The 24,583-nt window shown below is 32.9% G+C and overlaps 1 protein-coding gene across 3 annotated transcripts in view; it reads left to right on the top strand.

The window, feature by feature from the left end:
- The first annotated feature begins 299 nt into the window (after nucleotides 1-299).
- The window catches only part of LOC129001961 (excitatory amino acid transporter 1), a 69,410-nt gene continuing 45,126 nt past the window's right edge, over nucleotides 300-24,583 (top strand). For 2 of the 3 annotated variants that reach the window (XM_054429411.1, XM_054429410.1), the window contains exons 1-2: nucleotides 300-395; nucleotides 9,403-9,470. In XM_054429411.1, the coding sequence (XP_054285386.1) occupies nucleotides 9,442-9,470 (29 nt within the window). In that variant the 5' untranslated portion in view covers nucleotides 300-395; nucleotides 9,403-9,441. Of the gene's footprint in view, nucleotides 396-9,402; nucleotides 9,471-21,485; nucleotides 21,577-24,583 lie in introns of those variants that run through there. The other variant, XM_054429412.1, reaches the window with a different exon arrangement.

Raw genomic sequence — 24,583 nt, 5'->3', positions numbered from 1 at the left:
CAAATAAATTCTAATTTTTTAACAAAAAATCATGAGTAAGCTAAAACACACATAAAATGTAATGAAAGAAAAACTAAAACTCAAAATGATGCTCAGGAGTTTCTGAAAAGCATACAAGACAATGAAAACTTTTTGATAGTCCTCAACGGTGCAGCATCACTGATCCTTTTTAACCTCAAAATCTGTTAACTTGTATGCAAAATTCGTAGCCGCAACATTGGTAACATTGCACCACAGGTGTGCCACTACCACCGCATGTTCAACTCAAGGTCAGCCAACTCAAACTTTTCAAACTCTACCACTTGGTGCGGGCCCGCGAGAGTGCGTTATCCGCGTTGAAACTCACGCTTACGCGCTACGCCGTCTACGCGTGTGTACAACTGGATACATAAAGAGTAAGTTCAATAATATACGTTTGAATTGAGGGAAAATATTATTGCCTAAATTAAGTTCCTTACACCAATGAATTTTGTGGTTTTATTAGACATGTTTGTCAAAAAAAAAATTAATAATAGAGAATGTTGTTAATTGATTAACTAAATGATTCGGCACCAATGTTTTTTATGATGATAAACATTTTTTGTATTGTAGTGTAGAGAAAGCACGGCAAAGCAGGTGACGACAGTATTTAAAAAAAATAAGTGTTATCTAAAGTAGAACAATATAAACGCTATTGGAAACAAAAAAATATTGCGATCCTAAAGTAGTAATGACGAGAATAATGGGTACGAATACTTTGTTAGGACGTTTGTCTTATCCATTGCAACTGCAAATGTAATGAAAAATAATATATTGTTAACAAGGCGTGACCACAGAGAGCTAATCATTATCATGCCTCTGACCAGTTATAATTTTGGTAAAGGAATACTTTCGGAAAACGCTAATGACATATACGAACCTCTATTCGTTTCGATTACTGTAATCTTAACACCTCCTGAATCATATTCATTTTAATGAGGTTTTTTGGAGCAATTCAAGCGATTAAAAGGAGGGCGTTTTTATTCGATTGATTATATCCAAATTAGACTTTTCTTGTAGAAAAATATTTCGTATTTTAATCATGGGATTTACTAGTAAGCATATAAATCTTCAGTTCATAATATATAGCTTGGTATTTAGTATATTTTATTGTTTATTTTGCCATTTTTGTTAGTACTGGCCAATAAATCAATAATACCAAAATTACACTAAATTATCTACACCTACAGCCCCAATACATGACACATAATTAACTTTAAATAGATTAAATTAACATTCCACTTCTTAAAATGAACTATAGAAGTTTCTTTCAGAAGTTGAGAAGTGGAACCATAATTTCTCACGATTTTTATTTTCTCACACATTAAAAATTCTGCACATCATGAGAAACATCATTGTCCATTATTTGGTAATTTCACATGTATTTCATGTAAAACTTTCACACATATTTTATTCAAAACACACAACATATAAAAATCTTAACACTCTTAGCTCAATTCGATTATCTTTGAGACTGATTACAGGTCATCGCTAGAAACACTATCGAATCAGCTGATTGTTGTAAAGCGGTGAATAGATCGCATAATTACTTAACCAGGCCATTGTTGAGACTGAATGGACCGTACCATTTGCAACCATTACAGCACCCAGCTACACATTGCTGTACGTTGCGAGTTTGTTTGGCCAATGTTTACATTGTATCCGTGTCGGAATTATGTTTTACCAACAACACGTAAAGTTGGTTTTATTGCTCACTTTTCTGAGCATCTGCCGGTTTGTTCCCGAGCAAGGTAGCTTTTTCTAGTACAAAAGTTATACGTGGTACCTTGATCATTGGGATTGAAATTGATTGTTGTATAAAGAAATAGCTTTAAAACAGCTGTTGCACCAATAAAGAAGCATCTGTGCAATTTTTTTTGTTTACATATATGTTACTAGCTGGCCCGACAGACGTCGTCCTGTCCTAATGTGGTTTTATGTCAATGCTCGTTCATTTTCAAGATGAGCTCCTTCGCATGGCTTAATCACGTCCTGGTTGAAGTTCGAGAGCTCGTTCGCTGCGCTCACTTGCCTTCAAGTTAACTCGTTCGCTACGCTAACTCGCCTCCAGGTTGAAGTTCGTTCGCTACGCTCACTCACCTTTTGGTTGCAAATTAGCTGTTGTCATAAATAAATAAAAAAAATAATAGTGCTGCACCCTGTTGGCAAACCTATTAACTTTTTAATGATATTGAACATCGCAGAATCAAATTGTTAAGTTGAACCAGCTGTTGAGATTCTTTAATTCCATTTAAATATGAGTACTCATAAGGTTAACATGGGAAACTCCAGAGCCACTGGGGCGGAGCCCTATTGACGGATCTGCACCAAACTTCACACAAACCATCCTTGAATAATGCTTAATAATGCCTAAAAGTTTCATTACAATCTGTCTAGCGGTTTTGGAGCCCATAAAGGACAAACATACAAACATACATTGGATTTTATATATATAGAAAAGAGGTGCGGTGAATGGACAGTGAAGCTATTTGTAGCTGTTTGATACAAGTGAGTGATTAAAGGTTTTTGAAACACGATAAATATGAGATTAACAAACCATGTATTTTGTTCGTTCCAAGAGGTTGTCACCAATCTTTAACAGGTCGAAATTTCATTGATAGGTATTAAAATACGTATTAAAGTATTAAAGACGTCGTGAAAGAGAGCGGCGAGTTCAGGTACAACCGTACCCACCTCGGCCACCTTAGGACGTAAGGTATGAAGGTTCCACTGCTTTTAACATCCTTTCAGATAACCATTTCTCGAACTTGGGCCCTTTAAATGAAATATAAAGTAAAAGGTGATTAAATTAATTTAACGGTGGCTTATGTACACCCGTGAATTCGTGGGTAGAACCTCTTGTAGAATATTAATGATAAGCACATGTTACTAATATAATGTTAAAATAGTTGGCAACTACAGGAGCTCTAATCTTTAAAAAATAACGCTAGGCCTATATAGTTTTCAAATCAATGATCCAGTAATGTAAACGATTTATCGTACATCTCAAACTTCTTCAGACCGTATCATTCGAATCTTAAACTCATAGAAACACTACATGAAGTCAACTTGAATTTATCTATTTTGCAAACATATTCTTTTATGTTTATTTTACAAACCACCTTTTGAATCATGAAACTCAAAAAATCGCTAAAACTCTGGATAAAACGATTAGGAAACAGGTAAAGTTAGGCTAAAAGCACTGCCCACGTTCAACTAACACTTATAACCTTGTATCATATTTACTAACTGATAAAAGGAGTACTGTCGCAACTGTACATTGATTCTGCACTTAAAGCAATGCTGTTTTGACTCAGCACTCAAACAACAGAAGTGTTTATTAAGTGCACTTGTTTTATCACTACTTGATGTTTATATTTAAGCATGCTATTCATGTACATGCAGTGATTACACTACAGATTATTAGTGACTAAAGTGAACCTTAGTCATTGAAGATTAGGATAGTGCAGTCATGTTTATTTTTTAAGTATTCATCATAAAACATTTATTTTCTTATACTAACTATGCCAAAGTCTTTATTATGAGTATTTCGCTCGTTCGGGTTTTAAATTAAAATACTAAGACTGTCGGGAATCAACCCAAGGTTCACTAAGTCAGCAAACTATAAATCAGTGATTATAACCTCATATAAGGTGCATACTTTACTAGTCTAACAATAAGTACATTTTAACACCAGGGTCTAAGCTCATGTTTAATGAATAAAGCAAAGCATACAAGGTTGGGAAGTGAACAATTGACGAGAAGATACTTTGTATCTGTGACATTAACTATAAGTTTCGTCTTGCCGTGCCATTTTTCTATTCGTCTAGATTCTAGCTCGGTTTTTATTCTACATTAGCTAAGTCTAGGGGGCACAGCATGATCACTTAAATAAAGTCCATTGGTGATTGGCGGGATTTGAACACGGTATCTTGAGTACCGAAGTTCGGCGCTCTACCACTACCAGCTCACTCCCCAGTGTAGCCTTAGTAGGGCTGTCTAATTCATACGACGAAAATAGTGTATAGTTTATATCTTCATAAATTAATACCAGAACTTGTTGCAACTATGTATTGCCTTGTAGACAAATGCTGTTTCTAAAAGTATTCAAGTAATTAATTTGCCTTTTTTGATAGTTTAAACTTCAAATAAAGTCAGCTGCGTCAGATATTACTCCACCAACTCAATCGAAATTAAAATTCAAGTCAATGTACCGTGTTATTTTTTTAATTTGCCTAAAAATATCAATTAAAGGGATAATTTATCCTACATAACCAACGATAAAACAAATTGAAACAAATTCGAAAAACTGTATGATACGATATAAAAATGTCTGTTGTTTTCTAAGAATGTATTATTTTAGGGTGTGATACAACTTTATCGGTTACTGTATAATACTTCGACCAGAGAGAGACGGGTTCATTCTTAAGTATATATTCTAAAAAAAGTTTGACTGATCAATTTCTTTTACACGTCTTTGGTTACTTTATTCTTTAAAATGCCCCTACAGCAGACCAAAAAAGCGGTCTTGCAAGACTTGTTATGTACGACGAACGTTTGAAATTTTAATTTATAAATCCTATTTATAGTTGTGAACAAGTTTGCCTAACGATGACGAAAGTAGACATGAGTAGTAGCGCTCCTAGCAAGATAACACGTTCAGTTGAGTTAGTTAACATTGTTTACATATGTTTAGTATGTCTACTCTTCGCTAAGTGTTGTTTGCATTTGCAGTTGTTGCCAACATCTCGGTGCGGTATGAATGGCCTAACGTGTTGTTTTATAATATGATGTATAGATAAATATATGTTTATTTGATCACATTATATAGCATGCAAAAGATCTTGTCAAAAAAGCTTACTAGCAATGAAAGTTTTATTTGTTAGAGCGAAGCGTTGGTGATCCAGAATACCTACACGAGTTTTTCTTACGATTTTCCTTAAGATTATTTCGTCTATCTATTAAACAATGTTTCAAAATCTAATTAAATAGTTATTTGTGTAACTAGTGTGCGAAGTGACATTTTGCACTCGCGTTACACATGATATTATCCTACAATTACTATAAAGCAAATAAATAATTAGTCTTTCAAACACTATGCCACACGTTTTTAGGTTACGTTCAACATTGAACGAAATGGCAAACGCTGCACTCAACTGATCGTAGTCGTAATATTTTTAAGGGTTGCCAACTTATTTTCAAGCGTACACGCATTACGTGCCTAATAAAAGGACATGTTTGGTGTTGTTTGATTGGAATACTGGAGTGCGGCAAAAAGAAGAGTGCTGCAAAATAAGTGAATACAGCAATTAGCTACTTGTCGTGCTATAATCAGTGCAAGGAAGCCCACTTTGTCAGGTAACTGTAGGGAAAAAACCTCTTCGGTAATAATAAGTCATAATGTACCCTACCACCTTTCATGGAATGAGATTAATCTCCGTACCTGGTTCATAAATGTAGTTAGGCTCATTTCTGACATTTAAACACATTGGAAATTTGCATTTGTCAGTTGTAAAATTAAAAAAACTCAAGCCTAATAATAAAAATTTGAACGAATGGTGTTTTTGGCCTCTGGGGACATTAAAATGAAAAAGTAAATCGGTCCCGGGCCTAAGTCTTACCATGAGACCTACGGTAATAGCTACTTCCCTATAGGGAAATTCGCTAAAATATAATAAAATGGTAATCAACGAAACACAACCTACAAGTGACTAAGAATTGCTTTAAATCGCATTTAGCTGGTCTATTTGACACGATCCTCGATCATATTCCGTTAGAAAAAAAACATGTACAGTTATTTTGTTTTCTAGAAGAAATAGAAGATTAATGATAAAAAAGCACATGTTACTAATATAATGTTAAATTAGTTGGAAACTACAGGAGCTCTAATCTTTAAAAAATAACGATAGACCTATATAGTTTTTTTAAACAATGATCCAGTAACGTAAACGATTTATTAGTACATCTCAAACTTCTTCTGACCTTTTCATTCGAATCTTAAATTCAGAGAAACACTGCGTGAAGTCAAAATGCATTAAACGATTTTGCAAACATATTCTTTTATGTTTATTTTACCAACCATCTTTTGAATCATGAAACTCAGAAAATCGCTAAAACTCTGAATAAAACTAGTAGGAAACAGGTAAAGTTAGACCAAAAGCACTGCCCACGTTAAAGTAACACTTATAACCTTGTATCATATTTACTAACTGATAAAAGGAGTACTGCCGCAACTGTACATTGATTCTGCACATAAAGCAATGTTGTTTTGACTCTGCACTCAAACAACAGAAGTGTTTATTAAGTGCACTTGTTCTATCACTACTTGATGTTTATATTTAAGCATGCTATTCATGCGCATGCAGTAACGTATGATTAAACTACAGATTATTAGTGGCTAAAGTGAACCTTAGTCATTGATGATTAGGATAGTGCAGTCATTTTGAGATACTGTTGTCATGTATATTTTTAAGTATTCACCATGAACCATTCATTTTCCTGTACTAACTATACCAAAGTCTTTTCGATCGTTGAGTTTTAAAATAAAATACTTAGACTTGTTATAAACTAATACGAGGGCCATACTTTAATACTAGTCTAACAATAAGTACATTTTAACACCAGGGCCTAAGCTCATCTAAGGAATAAAGCTAAGCATACGAGGTTGGGAAGTGAACAATTGACGAGAAGATACTTTGTATCTGTGACATTAACTATAAGTTTCGTCTTGCCGTGCCATTTTCTATTCGTCTAGATTCTAGCTCGGTTTTTATTCTACATTAGCTAAGTCTAGGGGGTCACAGCACGATCACTAAAGTCCATTGGTGATTGGCGGGATTTGAACACGGTAACCTGGGTTCCGAAGCTCGGTGCTCTACCATTACCAGCTCGCTCACCAGTGTAGCCTTAGGCTGACTAATTTATGCGATGAAAATAGTTTATAGTTTATATCTTCATAAACTTGTTGCAACTGTGTATTGCCTTGTAGACAAACGCTGTTTCCAAAGTATTCAAAAGTAATTATTTTGCCTTTTTAACGTTTAAACTTCAAATAAAGTCAGCTGCATCATATATTACTCCGCTAACTCAATCAAAAATTCAAATTCAAGTAAATTAAATATTGTTATGTTTTAATTCGTCTAAATATCAATAAAGGGATATTATATAACCAACGTAACACGATAAAACAAATTCAAACAAATTCGAAAACTATTTCATACGATATGAAAATGTCTGTTGTTTTCTAAGAATGTATTATTTTAGGGTGTGATACAACTTTATCGGTTACTGTATCACTTCGACCAGAGAGAGACGGGTTCATTCTTAAGTATATATTCTCCCAAAAAAATTGACTGATCAATTTCTTTTACACGTCTTTGGTTACTTTATTCTTTAAAATGCCCCTGCAGCAGACCAAGAAGGCGGTTATGCAATACTTGTTATACGACGTAAGTTTAAAATTTTAATTTTAAAATCCTATTTATAGTTTTGAACAAGTTTGCCTAACAATGACGAAAGCACGAATATGACATGAGTAGTAGCGCTCCCAGCAAGATAACACGTTGAGTTAGTTAACATTGTTGACATATGTTTAGTATGTCTACTCTTCGTTAAGTGTTGTTTGCATTTGCAGTTGCTGCCAACATCTCGGTATGAATAGCCTAACGTCTTGTTTGGTTTAATATGATATATAGGTAGATGTATATTTATTTGATCACATTATAATGCAATAGATATTGTCAATAATAGTAGAGTATGTTAAGCAATGGTAAAGACACATGCAAGTAAGCTACAGCAAAAAGTCTGCTTGCAAGTTCATTTAACTATGTGATAAATTACAAGCCTTAATAATAATACAGGCAAGCTTACTAGCAATGAAAGTTTTGTTTGTTAGAGCGGAGGGTAGTGTTCCAGAATACATGCACGAGTCTTCTTACGATTTTCCTTAAGATTATTTGGCCTATAAAAAAAAAATTATTTGTGTAACTAGTGTGCGAAGTGGTATTATGCACTCGCGTTACACATAATATTTTCTTACGTCTTTCAACCACTGTACAACACGTTTTTAGGTTAGGTTAAACCCAAACCTTGAACGAAATGGGAAACGCTGCACCATCTGATCGTAGTCGTAATTTATCATTGTTGCCAACTTATTTTCAAGTGTACACGTATTACGTGCCTAATAAAAGGACATGTTTGGTGTTGTTTGATTGGAATACTGGAGTGCTGCAAAAGTAAGTGAATACACCAATTAGCTTCTTGGCGTGCTATAATCAGTGCAAGGAAGCCCACTTTGTCAGGTAACTGTAGGAAAAACCTCTTTGGTAATAATGTCATAATTTACCCTACCACATTTCATGGAATGAGATTCATCTCCGTACCTGCTTCATAATATAGTTAGGCTCATTTCTGACATTTAAACACATTGGAAATTTGCATTTGTCAATTGTAAAATAATAAAAACTCAAGCCTAATAATTATCTGAGGTAAACGCCCGAGATAAATCGTTTGAGAGAAACCCCTTCTGAGATAACAAACATGATTCCCACTCTATTTCCACGCTTACCTTTGTTTAACCATCCAAAAGTTGTTTAAAAACTAGTAGTTCTCCCCATGCCTCGCCACGAGGAGAAAACGCAGAGAAGATATGGTGGATCTTCACCACCATCCAATGCTGCTGGATTATTAGGAGCTTGTTCTTGATGTAAATTAGTTGATCAATGTCCATGTCACAAGCCAAAATGCTCTACAGATAAATATATAAATACAGAACTAATAAGTAAACAATTGAAACAGAATTCAAAGGAATCAAAAGGTTAAGTCAAGGAAAAGTAAACAAACAAACAAACTAAAACAAAAACAAATCCAACAGCTGGTGTGTCTTCAATATGTGGTAAAATGCATGTCTTTAATTGAGGTTCCTGTCTTTAGATGAGGGGTTATCGATAAACTGATATTTTTCGGGTAAGTTTCACATCAAGACCTTTCATTCAAGTAGGTTGATAGGTGTGTGCGGCTTACGGTTTTCTCAAAAGTTCAAATCCATCCTACCTATATATAGATCCAACTTAACCTGTAAAAAAGTGTAACTATGATCATATGTGCGTTACAGCTGTTTGTTTGTATGATTGTTTGTACGTCATAATCCCAAGTGTTCGTGAACTACATACATAGCAAGGAGAAGGGCTTAACCGGTGTGAACCGCTTTTCGAACCCGAGACCCAACTTTGATCACCTCCCTCAGTCTTCTCTAGGTACTCGACGTTGCGGGTGACAAGGTTCGATCCTCGACGGTCGCAACAAAGCCACAATTTAGTTTATAGAGGTAGTTTTAGGATAAATTATAACCAAAATAGTTTAAAATAAGAGGATTTTATTTTCCAGGAGCTGTAGACTTCGAGGGGATCTTTCTCACCTTCGGAAATGGGTATTGAAGAAACATCGCACGAGCTGTAAGTTGTTTTATATTTATACACTTTGATGGTGGAATAGGTATTTTTGGAATATAAAATATATAAAAACCATATTATTGTTTATGGAGTCTTTTTAGGTACGATTTCGTGTTAGAAACATCTTCGTATTGAGATCGAGCAACATTAACTGTGGAATATTGGTCATAATATTACACAAATTTTCACAAATAGGACAACATTATACATACCATAAAGTAAAAATTTCATTTCAAATCTATGCTAAATTACGGTTTTTGAGATGATTTTCTAGTCTAATATTTTAATAGTTTTGCTACCCTTGAGAGCATATTTAAATTAAAAGGTTCAATTTGTAAATGCAGTTGATCACTATAAATTAGTCCATCCGCGTTATGATCGAATCACCATCGATTCAATTTGGAACTTTTTATAACGTTCTTCATCTATTTGTACTCATACCATATTTTTTAGATTCTATATTTTGTTTAGTTAGTTGTTTAGCTAACAGATTTTAACAAACAAACAAAACTAGAAATTATTATTGATTTCTTTTATAATTCGTTCCTTTTAGGTTCGTTCGTTGTTATTTTCGTGACGGTGATACTAAATTAATCCAGAACTGAAATATGAAAAAAGTGATTAAATATTTGTTTTTCTCTATCACATAAAGGTTGATATTAACTTAAGAGTTTACTAAGTAACGACGTTGCACTTCTTTAAAAAATGTCACATAAAAATTAAATTCATACGTACGGTTATAAATAAGTTTCAAAATGTACTCGATGTATTTATACTCATAATGGACGGTAATTACAGAAAAGAACAACATAAAACGATAAATTGAAAGTCACGATTGCAATTGATTTCAATTGAACAAACATGTCGGTCGAAATTAATAGCCTTATTATCATATTACGTATATTTAATTTATATAAATACACACACGTTTACAGTTTAGGTGTAAATGTATCAAAATGATTAGAAAAACACGTTTTACCGACTCTATTTAATATCTTCAACGAGTAAAATGCTACTAAATGAATTTCTTAACCATACTATTTTACAATGTTCAAAGTAAAGTTATTAGCTAATTATAATGCATTTATAGAATGGTTAAACGCTACGAGATGTTCGATTAGTATAGAACACGTTATGCATTACAAGCTATTAATCTTTATTGCCAATATCTTGGATCAATCCGCGAACCCGGAATCGAGCTTGCCTTGTATGTATATAATTGGTCGTGGGCGTGCTTCGTAGACGCGTAATAAAATAGCACCCACGGGGATTGTTGATACGAGCGATTGTTGTAGACCTTTTATAATACGCGACCTTGAAGGATAAACATAACCTACAAGTCTTTGAATATTAAAATAACAAAAGCTAATAGATCGATTAAATTACAAAAACTTAGAAGATTACAGTTTTGAATATTGTATGACTATAATTAATATAAATATGACAAAAAGTAGTTCTTAGAGCCAAATTGTAAATATTGAAGCAGGCTATTTATGGAGTTTTGCTTAGAGTGAAATTACAATTCCAAGAAAGTTTGTAAATATTTGCACCAGAAAGACGGTACCTATTCACAATGCTATAAGCATATTCTGTGTACTTTGTTCAGTTTATATACTTATTGTGGAATATACGTTTATTGTTAAAAATTTAAACCGAAATGTGTCAAATAACAAGTTAATGTGTTTTTAGGTTATAATAGTTTTAAAACTATGTTATTAAAATACAATATTTCACGTAAGCCTTGTTCAGCTGTTACCAATATGAATCCAATACAACCAACATGACAAAATATTTTAATTTAATTAAATTGAAGCAGTTAAATGTAATATGTATTCAAATTTAAAAACTTGTATGTACACGAAAATATTCTATAAATTTTTATATTTGGCTTGGACGAAATATCACTCCATTTAGCTGAATGTGGAAGGAGGTAATTCGTAGTATTGAACGCATCAATGCTCTTCATATTTCCCAAATTACTACAACCTATTGAACCTGACTATAGACTACTCTTAGACACAATTTCTTTCATAGTTTAGAGATACTTTTGGAAATTTTTCTCAAATCATTTAAGTTATAAAGAAGAGGTTCATAGCACAAAACTTCATTAAATCGGCATTTCATATTTCAACAATTTGATACTTTTTTATAAATATTAATGCATCACATTTACATATTCATTTGGTAGGGCGCTATACCTTCAAGATCCTTGTTTAGATGAAATGAAACCGGTTCTCTGAATGTGTTAGAGTATTCTCTCCTGGTTTATTTTTGGTTTGACTATTTCCAAGGTTAGTAATTAGTGTTGAAAGACAAATGTACAGCAATCATTTAGATATTCTGAAATATATGAATCATTACATGCGTATTTATTAAATAAATGTTTGCCATTAAGTTTTCCAACGAGTATCAAAAAATCTCCATAGTTTTGTACCGTAAAACAGTTCTAGAACAAATTTAGAAATTCATAAATAGTATGAAATTAATAATAATGGCTTCTTATCTAGTCGTTGGAAGTAATAATTTGTAACAGTAACTTAAACGACAACTAGTTGGTTCTTAGGAAGCTGCTTAAAAACCACACTGAGTTAAAAAAATATGAATTACCGTACGACTGAATATGTCATAAGGTAAAGAGAAAACAATATTTGACAGCTACATTGATATAGACAACTTACATTATGTTCTTCATTAAATTTCTATGTGTACTTGGATGTTTATTTTATTAGCAGTTATTACTTATTACACACAGATAATTTTCATCCTGTAGCATGAATATAACTTGTTAAGTAATTTGTCATATGATTTAAACCTTATCTGTGTCCCTACACTACAGAGTGAACCCACCAGAAAGAAGTAATTACATTAAAAATTTAGTAATAATTTAATTTAAAAGTCCAATTTATTAAATGAGCTCTGTTTAAAAGGTGAAATTTTAATTTGTAATACGACCGGGACACGCTAAACCAAAATTATAAATCTTTAAATCATTCTCATGCACTTAAATATTTCTTATGTTTTATCATTACTATTTTATTATATTGTCAATTATTGATATTGTATGGTATGATTAATCTATGACACAAGTTTATCAACATTATTTAATTATATTTATGGAAGAAAAATAAAAGTTTATTTTATTGAGCCCAACTGAAAAGACGATTCCAATAATAACATTTGACCAAAGAACTAAATTAAATTAGAACAGTCATAATGATTTTGTAGTTTCTATTACAAAAGAAAATTCAATTGAATACCCAAATTACAACTCAATTGGAGCTATACGTGGAGTTTCAGTTCGATTAACTTTATTTAAACAGGTACCAATATTCGTTCTGATCCACAGTGTACCATTTAAGAAATAACTATTCGTGTGAGGAGCGAATGAAAAAGTTGTGAGGATCACAAAAAGGGCTGTCCTTGCGCTAATTCGTCTCGATTTCTCATTCAAAAACTTGTAACCCCGAATTCCATTTTATCTAAACAGATATACTTTACTTCTAGATAAATAAATGCTCTGTTTTAATGTGTATGTTTAAATAGATGTACCTCTAGACCATATTTATGCCAAAATATCAAAATCATTGTCATATAAAAGCCCATGTAAGAAAAGTTTAAAGAAACGTTCATTTCTTGCTTGAAAGAACGTCAATCCGGTTTGTAATCACGAACTAAATTGTTAAGTTTTTTTAATGTCCTTAAACATTTATTTATGAGATACATTATCTTCTAAAGATCATGGAGTTCATAGAGTTAGTTCTCTTTTTGAAGACGCGTCAATTAGAGCATTCGTCTAAGGGAACACGGTTATTTAGACGTTCTGCGTAGCCTAAATTCTGTCGAATAGATATCGATAGGAAGATTTAAAATGGAACCTTATTGATTGTTAATATAGTAGGAATTTAAAAAAATCCCTTTGCTTTGGTGGGTACCCTCCCCCCCAACAAGATAGTTTTCCTAGTAGAATTTCCTTTATCTATATGTGTCTCTCAGCAGTGACCTGGAGGCCCAATGTCTACGTAGGTTTAGCCTCTTGAACTCTCCGACTCCAGTTGATCCTGTATGTTGGACGCCGCTTTATCTTTTCTGCAGAACGGCGGACGACCCTAACCTAACCTTCACTGGCCGGTTGTAACCGGTCCTCGCTGAAGCTTCGTCATTATACAATACATAAGGTGGGCGTTCCACATCTACCAACTGGTTCCTCCCCGCGAACTCTCGCTGATGAGCAAAGCGTTCTAGTCTGAGAAAACCATTGAATATATTATATTCAATGTTATAATCTAGAAACAGAGCTTGTCAAGAACAATCTTAACCATTTGTGGTAAGGAAAATTATTGAGGGGTTTGAAATTTCCAGAATCAGTAGGGGGGGATGTCTTAGGGTTCTTCGAGATATCTGTTCAGAAAAGTCTTTAACTGGCTGGAAACAATTGAGCATTTAAACACGGTGATGAATTCAAGAAAATAGTTGTAATAGTTAAGATCAAACTATACGGTAAAATAATGCATACTTGAAATAATTAGAGGGAAAACATAGCTTCTAGTTTTAGAAAAATTAAATGTTAATCTTTCAATCATCATGGTAGTCCCACTCATCATCATGACCAGGGCTTCGCCCAGATATTATAGATCCTGACTTTTAGTAGATACAACCCGAGTGAATAGTCTGATGGTACTATCTACATTATATTTTCAATTGCCCATCATAAACTGTAATGTTCACTTTAACAATTTTAATATAATTAAATGCGCTTGACATAATTGTTTGCCAAGGTCACGATTTTTTTTTTTTTTTAATTAAGACAATTAACCCATTAGTAAACCCTCATTAATCCTAACCATATTAATATGTGTTGGTTGACCCAAACTCCCATTAACAGTTGTTTGCAAAATTTGTACACATCTGCGTTAGGCCAGAGTAAATTAAGCATTTTGATGAACAGAGTTACAGGATTACTGAATTTCAGAAACTTTATATAAGCTTTAACAAGCAGAAAGAATCTGATACCCTTGAAGATGCGAGCCACAAATTCCTCCTCGGAGAAACCACAAGATATACGGGTTCTGTACACTTCAACGCCTTTCTACACAAAAGTGCTTCTTCTCTATGAATGAATCTCAGTTTTCGCTGCAGCATTCCAAGGAGTTACGCAATGCCTTGTACCCAAACAAAGAAATCCTTTCATTGTTTGGGTGATTGTCCTTGAGCTCTAGGTCTATCGGTTGACCAACTGCCAAACCTGGTCGGTTACAACCGGTTTTGACTGTGTTATATGTCAATTCTTTTGTAATTTATGTGTTAATTAGAATGCACTAAGGCCAAGAGTCTTGTGGAAAAATTCCAAAAATGGAAAGTAGCCAATGATGTATAGCTATAGCATTGTTTTAGTGTAATGCTACTTCAGGGATAGTGTAGTGAAGTGGTCAGAGAGTCGGAATTATGTTCTTTTACCAGATGCATAAGTTCAAATCCTTAATGTTAGATTTTGAAGGCGAATAGAACTTACTCTCCACTAAGGTATTCTCTGCTTTAAAAGGAATCTGATTTTTATTTGATAATGATAAAAAATGTAAACATATTTTTAGTGACATTTTATTAAAATCTGCAAAAACAAATAAGTTATTTTGATAAGATAATAAAAATTTAACTATTTAAACAAGTATGAATGTTCCTCCACATCGAGCATTAAAATAGTTTAATTTCAATGTCAGTTTTTTCTTATAAACTCAAATAGTGATTCATATTAAATCGATGTGTTACATTTTGAACATTCTTGTTTGTAATTGAAATGAAATCTTATATATCTGGATCCATTCAATTTTGGATGCCAGGATTGATGAAAAGACGAGAATATATGTTTCGTATCTTTTCTTGTCGTCTATCCTCTATTATTAGATACAGAGTTTCGAGTCTGGTTGTAAGCTTTCGTGCATTCGGTTCGGTTTCTGAAGTTCGTTTTGTTTGACCGGCAACGCGATCATTTTCTATTTTTTATATTTATTATTCATACAACTTTATTTATTTGTTAAATATTTTATTGTGGCGATATGTGTTTTTGGCGATGTTATTAGGTTTGATAATGGATCAATAATGCTCCAAAACTAGTCAAATACCGAAATAACAAGTATTGAATTTAATTTACGACGACAAATGTACGTATCTATATTGTAGTCACTACTCTAATGCAGTGTTGGTTGAATTGTTATTTGAAGTGCTAAGGAAAACTTAAGACATTGTTTTTTCAACCTTTTGATAACCTGACGCAAAAGTATTAACTTTTCAAACGGTACACAAACAACATCAATTATGTAGGAATGTAGGAAATGTAGGAATTGTTTCTGTCCCAAAACACCCTCTCCTAGTGTAGCCTATTAAATAACTGCTTTACCGTAAATGGTCAAATTTATACAAAGGGTCCATTCGATTTCAAATCAATCCCATTTTGGTACGTACTAACCACCTCCTCCTATAATACTGTACATAGTTTCAGAAAATGTTGTACCCGCTGTAATTCTTTATGGAAGTTTCCTACTCCTATAAATTTAACATTACTTATTATTTTGTTCAGTTTCATAAAGTGGTCTAGGTTTATTATTAACAGGAGTTTAAGTGTGCGTGTATCATTGATTAAGCATATATTCTGCAACAATATAGTATGAAGTTGAATAACCAAAAGCTGGCCTACCTCTTGGCTCACTCACTAGTATTGTTATAGTTTCATTGTTGCACAACTTAACGATCGACCAATAATTAGGTTATGTACATTTATTAGGCTTGTTCTAATTTTATTGCCACTCCTTTAATATTTACAAAAAATTTCAACAAAAATGTTTGCAGCCAATTGAATTTAGGTTAATAAAATATCAGATACCTGAAAACAAATCCTAAAAAAATTATTATATTTTAACTTAAAAAAAATTGTAGTCCTGTCAAATGTTTCTGTTACTTCCGGTACATTACCACTGGTTTAGAACTTAAAGGATGATTTTGAAGTCTAACATGAGGATGTTAAAAATTCTTTTTCAACACACTATGATGTTTTTGGCTGTATTACATACGTTAATTGGTGGCTGAAAGCACAGAAAACATACTACTATAGTAGTATGTTTTCTGTGCTGAAAGTTACGTTTTGCTGGCCATGCCAGCTGTCATCGTAATTTGGGGACCGAGCAGGTTTTACAGCCCGGGGCCGCAAAATCAGCTGCCTGCTTACTTACTTAAAACATGAATGCATTTTAAATACACAATCAAAATCCATAGCATTGCAATAGAATTGTGTTATTGTCACAGTTGCCTAGCAACTATTTATTTTTATTTTTGCTGAATCCTCAAATTTTTTCTTCGCATAACCTTAAAGTTGTAGTTGTGTTGACTATCAGTGTGCATTATTATAGTGGTGAATAGTGGTAATAGGGTAAAGTGTGGTGAAAAATAGCGTTCGTACCACGGGCCGTAATGGTTTTGCAGCTCTCGATCGATTTAAATGCAGTGAATCTTAAAAACTATCTCGAGCCGGCAAAACCTCATTTTCGGCCCTAGGTACGAAATATACTATTCTATCTTTACCATCAGCCGATTACACCACAAGTCATCAATAACAACATTAATTGGAAACAAAGTTGTTAAATGTTTTTCCTTGCTTTCATGTTTGTGTATGTGCATGTGATAACTTTTAACAACACTAGTTATGAAGAGGGATTTTTGTTTGTTTGGTGTCCGACTTGAAAATGGACCTTAAATTTTTAAATTAGTGATCGTCTAACGGAAACATCTTACAGTAGTTTAGTTATTTTAACCCATTTTATTTATAAATTTTAACTTTATCCAGAGGCTAAAAAATATTAAATAAAATTTCGATATTCTATCAATAAATTTGATTTTCGTGTATAACCTAGCAATTCAAACACCTAAAAGATTTTCTAAACAGTATACATTGACTTAGCTACACTATTAACTCATCTACATGTTAAAAACCAAGTACAAACAAAACAAATATTTCTGCCACACGCATATAAAAACTAGTGTAAACTTGTCTAATTGGGATGTACAGCCTAGAGGAAACCGACTGATATTGTAATTAATTGATATTTCCTGTGCCATATGGGATTACATCATTTAGCTGTTGGGAATGTTGGGGGGGGGGGGAGCGGAATGTAAAAAAGTGTGAATGAAGCCCTATCGGCCGTGACATCTCGACAAGCAAAAACACGCCTTGCAAATGTTGTCTTCAGAGGCAATATGAAAAAATGTCATGGGGATGGTTTCCTCTCTGTTTATACACTACGAATGCTTTTACTTGTAAACAAGTGACGATACAGTTAATTATACAACATTTTTGATGCAGTTTTGTTGTAGTTTTTAAACTTAAAATTTCTTTGGGATATTGTTTACAAATATGATTACAGATATTTTAAAGGAGGAAGGATTTACTTCTTTATACCCGTAAACAATTTGCAGAGTTGAACGTGTAATACATGGAACATGTAAAAATAAATTAAACTTAGAATAAGGCTCATTTAACATGCAGCATATCAAAACTTTGAACAGCCATAACTTTTTTCAGGGTCATCCATTTTTCATTTTTATTATGTCGTTGTGTATGTTTGTCTCATTAAGAGCTTTAAAATGATATGCATAGCAACCCATGCTTACATTAAGATTTTTCACCGACTCCTGGCGGGCCGTCCCCCAGAGGTGAAAATCAGCCATATTATAAAAAGTAGTTTTTTATACCCATAAACAATTTGCAAACTTTCAATTGTGTAAGTGGAACCTGGAAAAAGATATTGGGTTGTTCCGGGAATTTTTGCCACCCCTGTATATTCTTCATTAGTTATCACAAAAAAAATACCGACTAATACAAACAAATTTATTACAGTACTAGCATGCAGCGTCACTTCGTGATTTCAAAATATGCAATATATTTTATACATAGGTAGTTGATAAGGGTGAAAACGATTATTTCTCATCATATCCCTATTATTTTCATTGAGTGTACGATCTCTTTGAGGCATCTTAGAACTATTACAAATACTAATGCAACACTATGAAAACACAAAATCTAAAGTTATTTTCTTCTTTACATTTTAAATACATAATATCACAATATTTTACTTGAATTTATTAAAACATCAATTAAACATATAATACAAAATCCTATCATAACACGAAATCTAACGTAAGTAATTTTTTATTTACATTTTATAGGCTACAAATAACATTACAATATTTTAGTTGAATTCACTAAAACATCTCCAGCTGTATGATAGCCCCATTTTCATATGGATGTAAACAAAAGTGTATTATAGCCATCTGTTTTGATGTAAGCAAAATGTAAACTTAAAAAATTTCATATGATTGACAACGGAATTCAGCACAAACTCTGAAATTTAAAAGCCTATAGGACGAAGGGCTTTCACGGGATTTAATCCAAACCAGCAAAAGGCACTTCTAGAGTATAAGAGCTTTAAATTGATACCCAATATGCCAATAAAACAGGTATTTAGGGGTCAATTTGCTGCCCACAAAAATCCAAAGAAATTCTTTTAATAATATAGATTATCATGTGAATACATGTGGAAACTATCGTTATGTATTGTATTACTTGTTCACACTGCTTACTTATAACTGCAACAATGTAAGGTTTTGAGTATTGGTCAAACTAAAAACTGAATAATTTATAAATGTTGTAGATGTGTTTACGATGTCCATGGTGTGAAAGAAGGGTTTTAATACAATCCACACTTTTTTTACGTTCACAAAGTTAAAATGTCCATTTCCTTGGTGGCTTTTGTATAAGTGATTTTGTAAGTCACTTTTAAGTACAGAGAGTAAATATTTAATTATAATAAAAAAAGCAGTATTAATCATTTTAGTACCTATCACTGTTTAAAATGAATATACATTAAAAATATTTTATTTTCATCACGATATATTGTGACATATTTAGAGAGAATTGATAAGTTAAAAGTCATGACTAACCACTGCAAACGGCTTTTAAAAGTCTACTTTAACAGACAAAAACATTTAAAGTTAGAACTTTATAAAAAGTTAAGAACTAGAAGTGCAGTTAAGAGTACAGTACATAGAATACAATTTAAAGAATACGCAGTCAAAGACTAAATTCAATTAGAATTATTATTTCTATATATACTACTTTTAGAAACAAGTCCTAAAAAGTATGAACAATAATTAAAGATTTGCGACGAGAAAGTGGTAAATAAGACTATTCTGTGCAATATTATTTTGAAAATGATAATTTTGATTTGTGGAACAGTATTCTTCCCCAAGCATATCTTGAAACGTTGGTATTAAATGTAGTAATAATAGTATTATTGAACAAGTCCTTGTTGACAGGCTTAACATTTTAGCACTTTAAACATGTAAAACTCACTAATTAGGAAATGCCAATTATTTAACTCTCTCTCGCCACGTTTTAAACCGGTCTCATCTGGAATTAAACTTGTGTAAAAACCATATGTTTTGGTCCAAACCGGACTTGACCAACGGTTAATCAGCTGATCCTAAGTCTGCAGTTCTCAGGAAGCAGAAGTTCAGTTGGGGTTCGTAGTTGGACTGTGTGCATGTGCTTGACTATTCTGACTTTAACTTTTTAACTGTTTTGTAACTTTTTATTTTTTAGTAATTGTTTAGGAAGTACTCTAAAACAATAAGTTGTGTTTGTTAGTAAGTGGTTGGTATTTATTGCTCTGTTAGTTATTCCTTGTTTTAGGATGTTGGAGTAGTTTCATATTGCTTTTACTGTTTAAAACAGTTTTATTAACTAGATAGAATTACTCTCTGAAGTATCCTTTAAGTAAGAAGTTTTCTTTTTAAAGATAACTTGAATGTTTATTCGACGAATTCGAAATTTGTCAGTGGAACAGTATTGAGATTATTTTACTATAGTAACATTTAGAACCAACGTCAAAATGATTTTTTGAACCTATTTTTTACTCTTAAATTTTATTTGGAAAGTTTCTATTGAAGCTATAATCAAATACGATTAGTTGTAAATTAGGTAAAATTTAATCAAAATAACGTCTTACAATAAGGATATTAGAGACATTTTTTAACATTGTTTTGACTTTATTTTTACTTAACCTAATTAAAATTTGTATTTCAGTGTGTGATGATTAACCATTAAATACTGGTATATAGTTATACGACTTGCAGAAGTTTAATCACTAGTAGTAAATTAGCGTGTATATTAATTTGTTTCTTAGGAAATAGATTGATGCGCACAACGGGATTCATTGATTGGATTTACTGAGTGTTTATATTATCAGATGTAAGAAAACATGTTTCCTGACAGGTGATTTGTAACACTAAACGAGGTAAATTCCATTTTTTATACTGTGATATAACGTTTATAAGTCATTAATTATAACGTTTTAGATTACTTAGACGTCTTTGGGTCTTCAAACATAAATTAAAACACAACTTAAAATATTTTCAGAAGTTATACTAGTATGAGAAGTACACATTTGCATTTCTCAAAGTCTATATGATTAGTTGTGCTTCTGAAAATCACCATTACCAAATGCATTATACAAACAGACCTTCTAGACCTTCTGCCGTATATGGCATAGGTCATCAGGAGATTATTTGTAAATCCCGATATCCCAAAGCAATTAACGCGCGCAACTATAAAACATATGTTTTTATCGTGCACAAGAAAACAGTGGTACCAACTTAAAATTGTAACCTCTCACTGAATTCCCTTTAGCAATGCATCAAATACATTATTTTTACATTCACACCCGCCATAACTAGGATGTCCCGGGATTAGTCTTAAATCCCCGATATCCGAACTTGGGTGCATCCAGAAAACTGTGCTACCAACTTAAAATCGTAACATCTCATTGAATAACCCCTTGTCAATATTTCTCACATACGGTATTCCAACATTTCCTGCCATATATAGACACACATCCCGGGATTCAAATCCCAATATGACGGGATTGACGCGCGTGTGATAGCTACTGCGCGCACGTGTAGATCCGCTGTACAGTCAGTTCGCGCCGTGCTTCGCCACTGTACACTGTAGGTTGTGCGGTCTGTAGTGGTTTACAGCGGGGACGTGATCTCAGTAACAACTTATACGGTATGTACTTTCTTTACCAGTAGTTGTTATTGTTTGCTGTAATTTTGTAGTTTCTGTGTTGACCATCGATTATTTTATGACGATTATGTATCGCAGCAAATTATAAAAAAATGTTTCACTTTTATCGCAGTAGAGTTCTTTTTTATGTCGTAGTTTTGTAAGGCTAAAAATTTAGCAAATCACGATTTTTACTTCAAATTCGTTGCACTTACATACTCACGGAGACGGAGTTGTTTTTATAGCGTTTCAGATATTAGCCTAACTTGTAAGCCATCGCAAATCACCTTTTTTGTGTTATTACCCAATCTACAGTCTCTAAATATTATTATTTTTAATGTATAGGACCACTGATTTTGTGGTTATAAGACCACTGATCCTTCACCAAAGTTATGACTTGGAAAGCTACGTATACCAAAGGAGGGCACTAAAATAGTAAGGTTATATACATGGAAAGAGTAAAGCCAGTTTCATATTGTTGAGTAAAAAAAATCGTACAAGCGATTTTCGTGTGTTTGAGTGCGAAGGGTTCGTAGCATGCGTTTGTGTAAGCACGTGTGCCAGATTTATTTTGGTAATAACTGCTAGGTTTTTGGTATCAATAATTACTTCTATACATATTTAGGTACAGTCTGAGGTTTCGGCGTTTTAGCACCTATACTGAATTTGATATATATATATTATTGTCTGTAGAAGATCGATTTCCATTACATTTTGTAAGCTATTGGTGCTTTTTCAAATATCTTATAACTAACTATTTGCAATTGTTATACGTGGAGATATATCTTAGAATCACATGTTTTCCCCTCAAGTAGAAATTAAAAGTAAATCGTATGACTGCCGAGCAAAATACTCCCTAATTCATTCGTGAAACACGTAAAATGAGTTTCGACATTTATTTAAAGACATTTAAGACAACTGAAACACTTTTTTATTTTACAGGAATTCGTTTTAAGTCAAACCGGTCTTCTCAGACCATTTGGCACTTAATTCTCGTTGGGTTTCCTCATTCTGAGTTCCCTATGTGCGTTTTGCTAACGCAGAAATACCGTAAACGTGATTGTCTCAAGGTCTCTGCGTAACGTGTCTCATCACCCGACTACCAGCACGTCCAGTTTATCAATGGACTGGCAGATTCCTGACATATATCTAGATTTCTCAAGTAAACGTCACAATTGTGCGTATAAGTAAAAAAATTCACGTATTATCAGGTAATTTTCCATTTAAAGTATACAGGGTGTTTCGCCATATCCTTGACATATTTTGTGGGTTTTAATAGGACGATAGGACCTAACTTAGGAGCAGTTTGGTAATCCTTTTAAACTGCGTTCCAACCGAATGTGGGTGGAAAAAACTGAAAACTTGGGTGTTTGTCATATGAGTTTAACAAACAAGGTCTCGTTTGATTTGGATTTAAATTCTCTATCTTTTTAATATAAAAACAATGTTCTTAATTTTTACGATTTTCTGGAAATTTGGCTCTAAAGGTTTTAAATGACCGCCATATTAAAACGGCTTGGGATATTGGAACGATATTTTAAAGCTCTTTTTGCCTTCTAAACTACACATTTATACCAACTTTGAAGTTTCTATCTTAAAAATTGCTTAAGATATAAAATAATGTTAAAAAATCACAAACAGACCGACAGACAGAAATCTGAAATTTTAGACCCATAAATATGTGGCACTTTATGTTTATCCTAGCCCAAGGGAAAGGTCCACAAAATATGTCCAGACAATTTGGAAACATCCTGTATTTAGTCCAAAAGATATAACAAAATTTAAAAGGAAGGCGTTGGATAGTCAATATAGGGGCTGCAATGATCAGCAGGTTTAACATCATACCCTTTGAAGGCACCTAAGGATAGGGCTAGGTTAAACGCCGGGAAATTAATAAAAGAATTCTAGTTTAACATTAGACCACATTAGTACCATTAGAAACCCCCTTTTAAGTCTCGACTCTTTTGTGTAGTTTTCAATCGGTTTTGGAAAACTAATACGATGGTGGAAAACTCATGGTGCTTAAAAAATGCAGGTTCGTGTGAGAAAATAACAAGAACTACGATTGGAATCCGTTAAAATATGCAATATGTGAAATATTGTATTTTAGTATACAATTGAAAGATTCAAAAATATACAGATAAAGTACAATATAGAGATAAAGTGATTGTTGATCGTTACTAAACAATTAAACCACAACACGAAAACTAAAGTACGTAACAGACTCTGAAAACTTAGATGAAATCTAAATTACCATATTTTTCCAAAAATTGCTGTATTGTCAGCTTCTCTATCCCATGTTTCGTAATATAAAATCATAGGTGAGAACTACAAATATTAATAGACTTACTTAGTGCTGTTACAAGAATCTATTTCAGCAGACTAAGCATAGATAACCACCAACATTCCTTCGCAGTCTAAAACTGACTCATGTCTGTTGTATGAGTAACTTCTTACCTTGTCAGTTAGCCTATCACTAAATTCTGAGGGTTTTTTTATATTTTTTTTATCCAAGCCAGTGGAATTTTCTATGTAAATCTTTGACCGCGGACGTTAAACCATGTTAACCTTTTAAATGTTAGTGTCAATGTCTACCTGGCTTAAAATGATATATTGGAGTGATTCTGGATAAAAAGGTTTAATCCCGTAAAACATACGTTTTTTTATCTAAAATTAACTTAAAACACCACGTAATTTTGTTTATATAAAGTTAATCCAGACCATTATTATAAGTTATTTGGATGGCGGTTGGTCTTGTGGTAAGAGCTCAAAACCTCGGTCACGGGTTCAAATCCCGCCAATTGTTCGCCTTATCTAGAATAAAAAAGAACTATATAGGCTGAAGAAAACTGTCTTTCCACTTCAGAGTTTTCTCTATTAAAACCTCTAATTAATTTCTTTTATTTACTCGGTAAAGTTCTGATAAGTTCATCAGTTGTATGCAGTAATTGCCCAAGACTAATTCAGAAGTGGAGGAAGTTAAGAAATCTTTTAGCCGCGGTTTTGAATT

This window comes from Macrosteles quadrilineatus, unplaced genomic scaffold (genome assembly GCF_028750875.1).
Source record: "Macrosteles quadrilineatus isolate MER2022 unplaced genomic scaffold, UCM_ALF_1.0 Scaffold_9__3_contigs__length_116548681, whole genome shotgun sequence".
Lineage (NCBI taxonomy): Eukaryota > Metazoa > Arthropoda > Insecta > Hemiptera > Cicadellidae > Macrosteles > Macrosteles quadrilineatus.
Note: the sequence above shows the minus strand (reverse complement) of the source record. Positions and strands in the feature narration are given on the sequence as shown.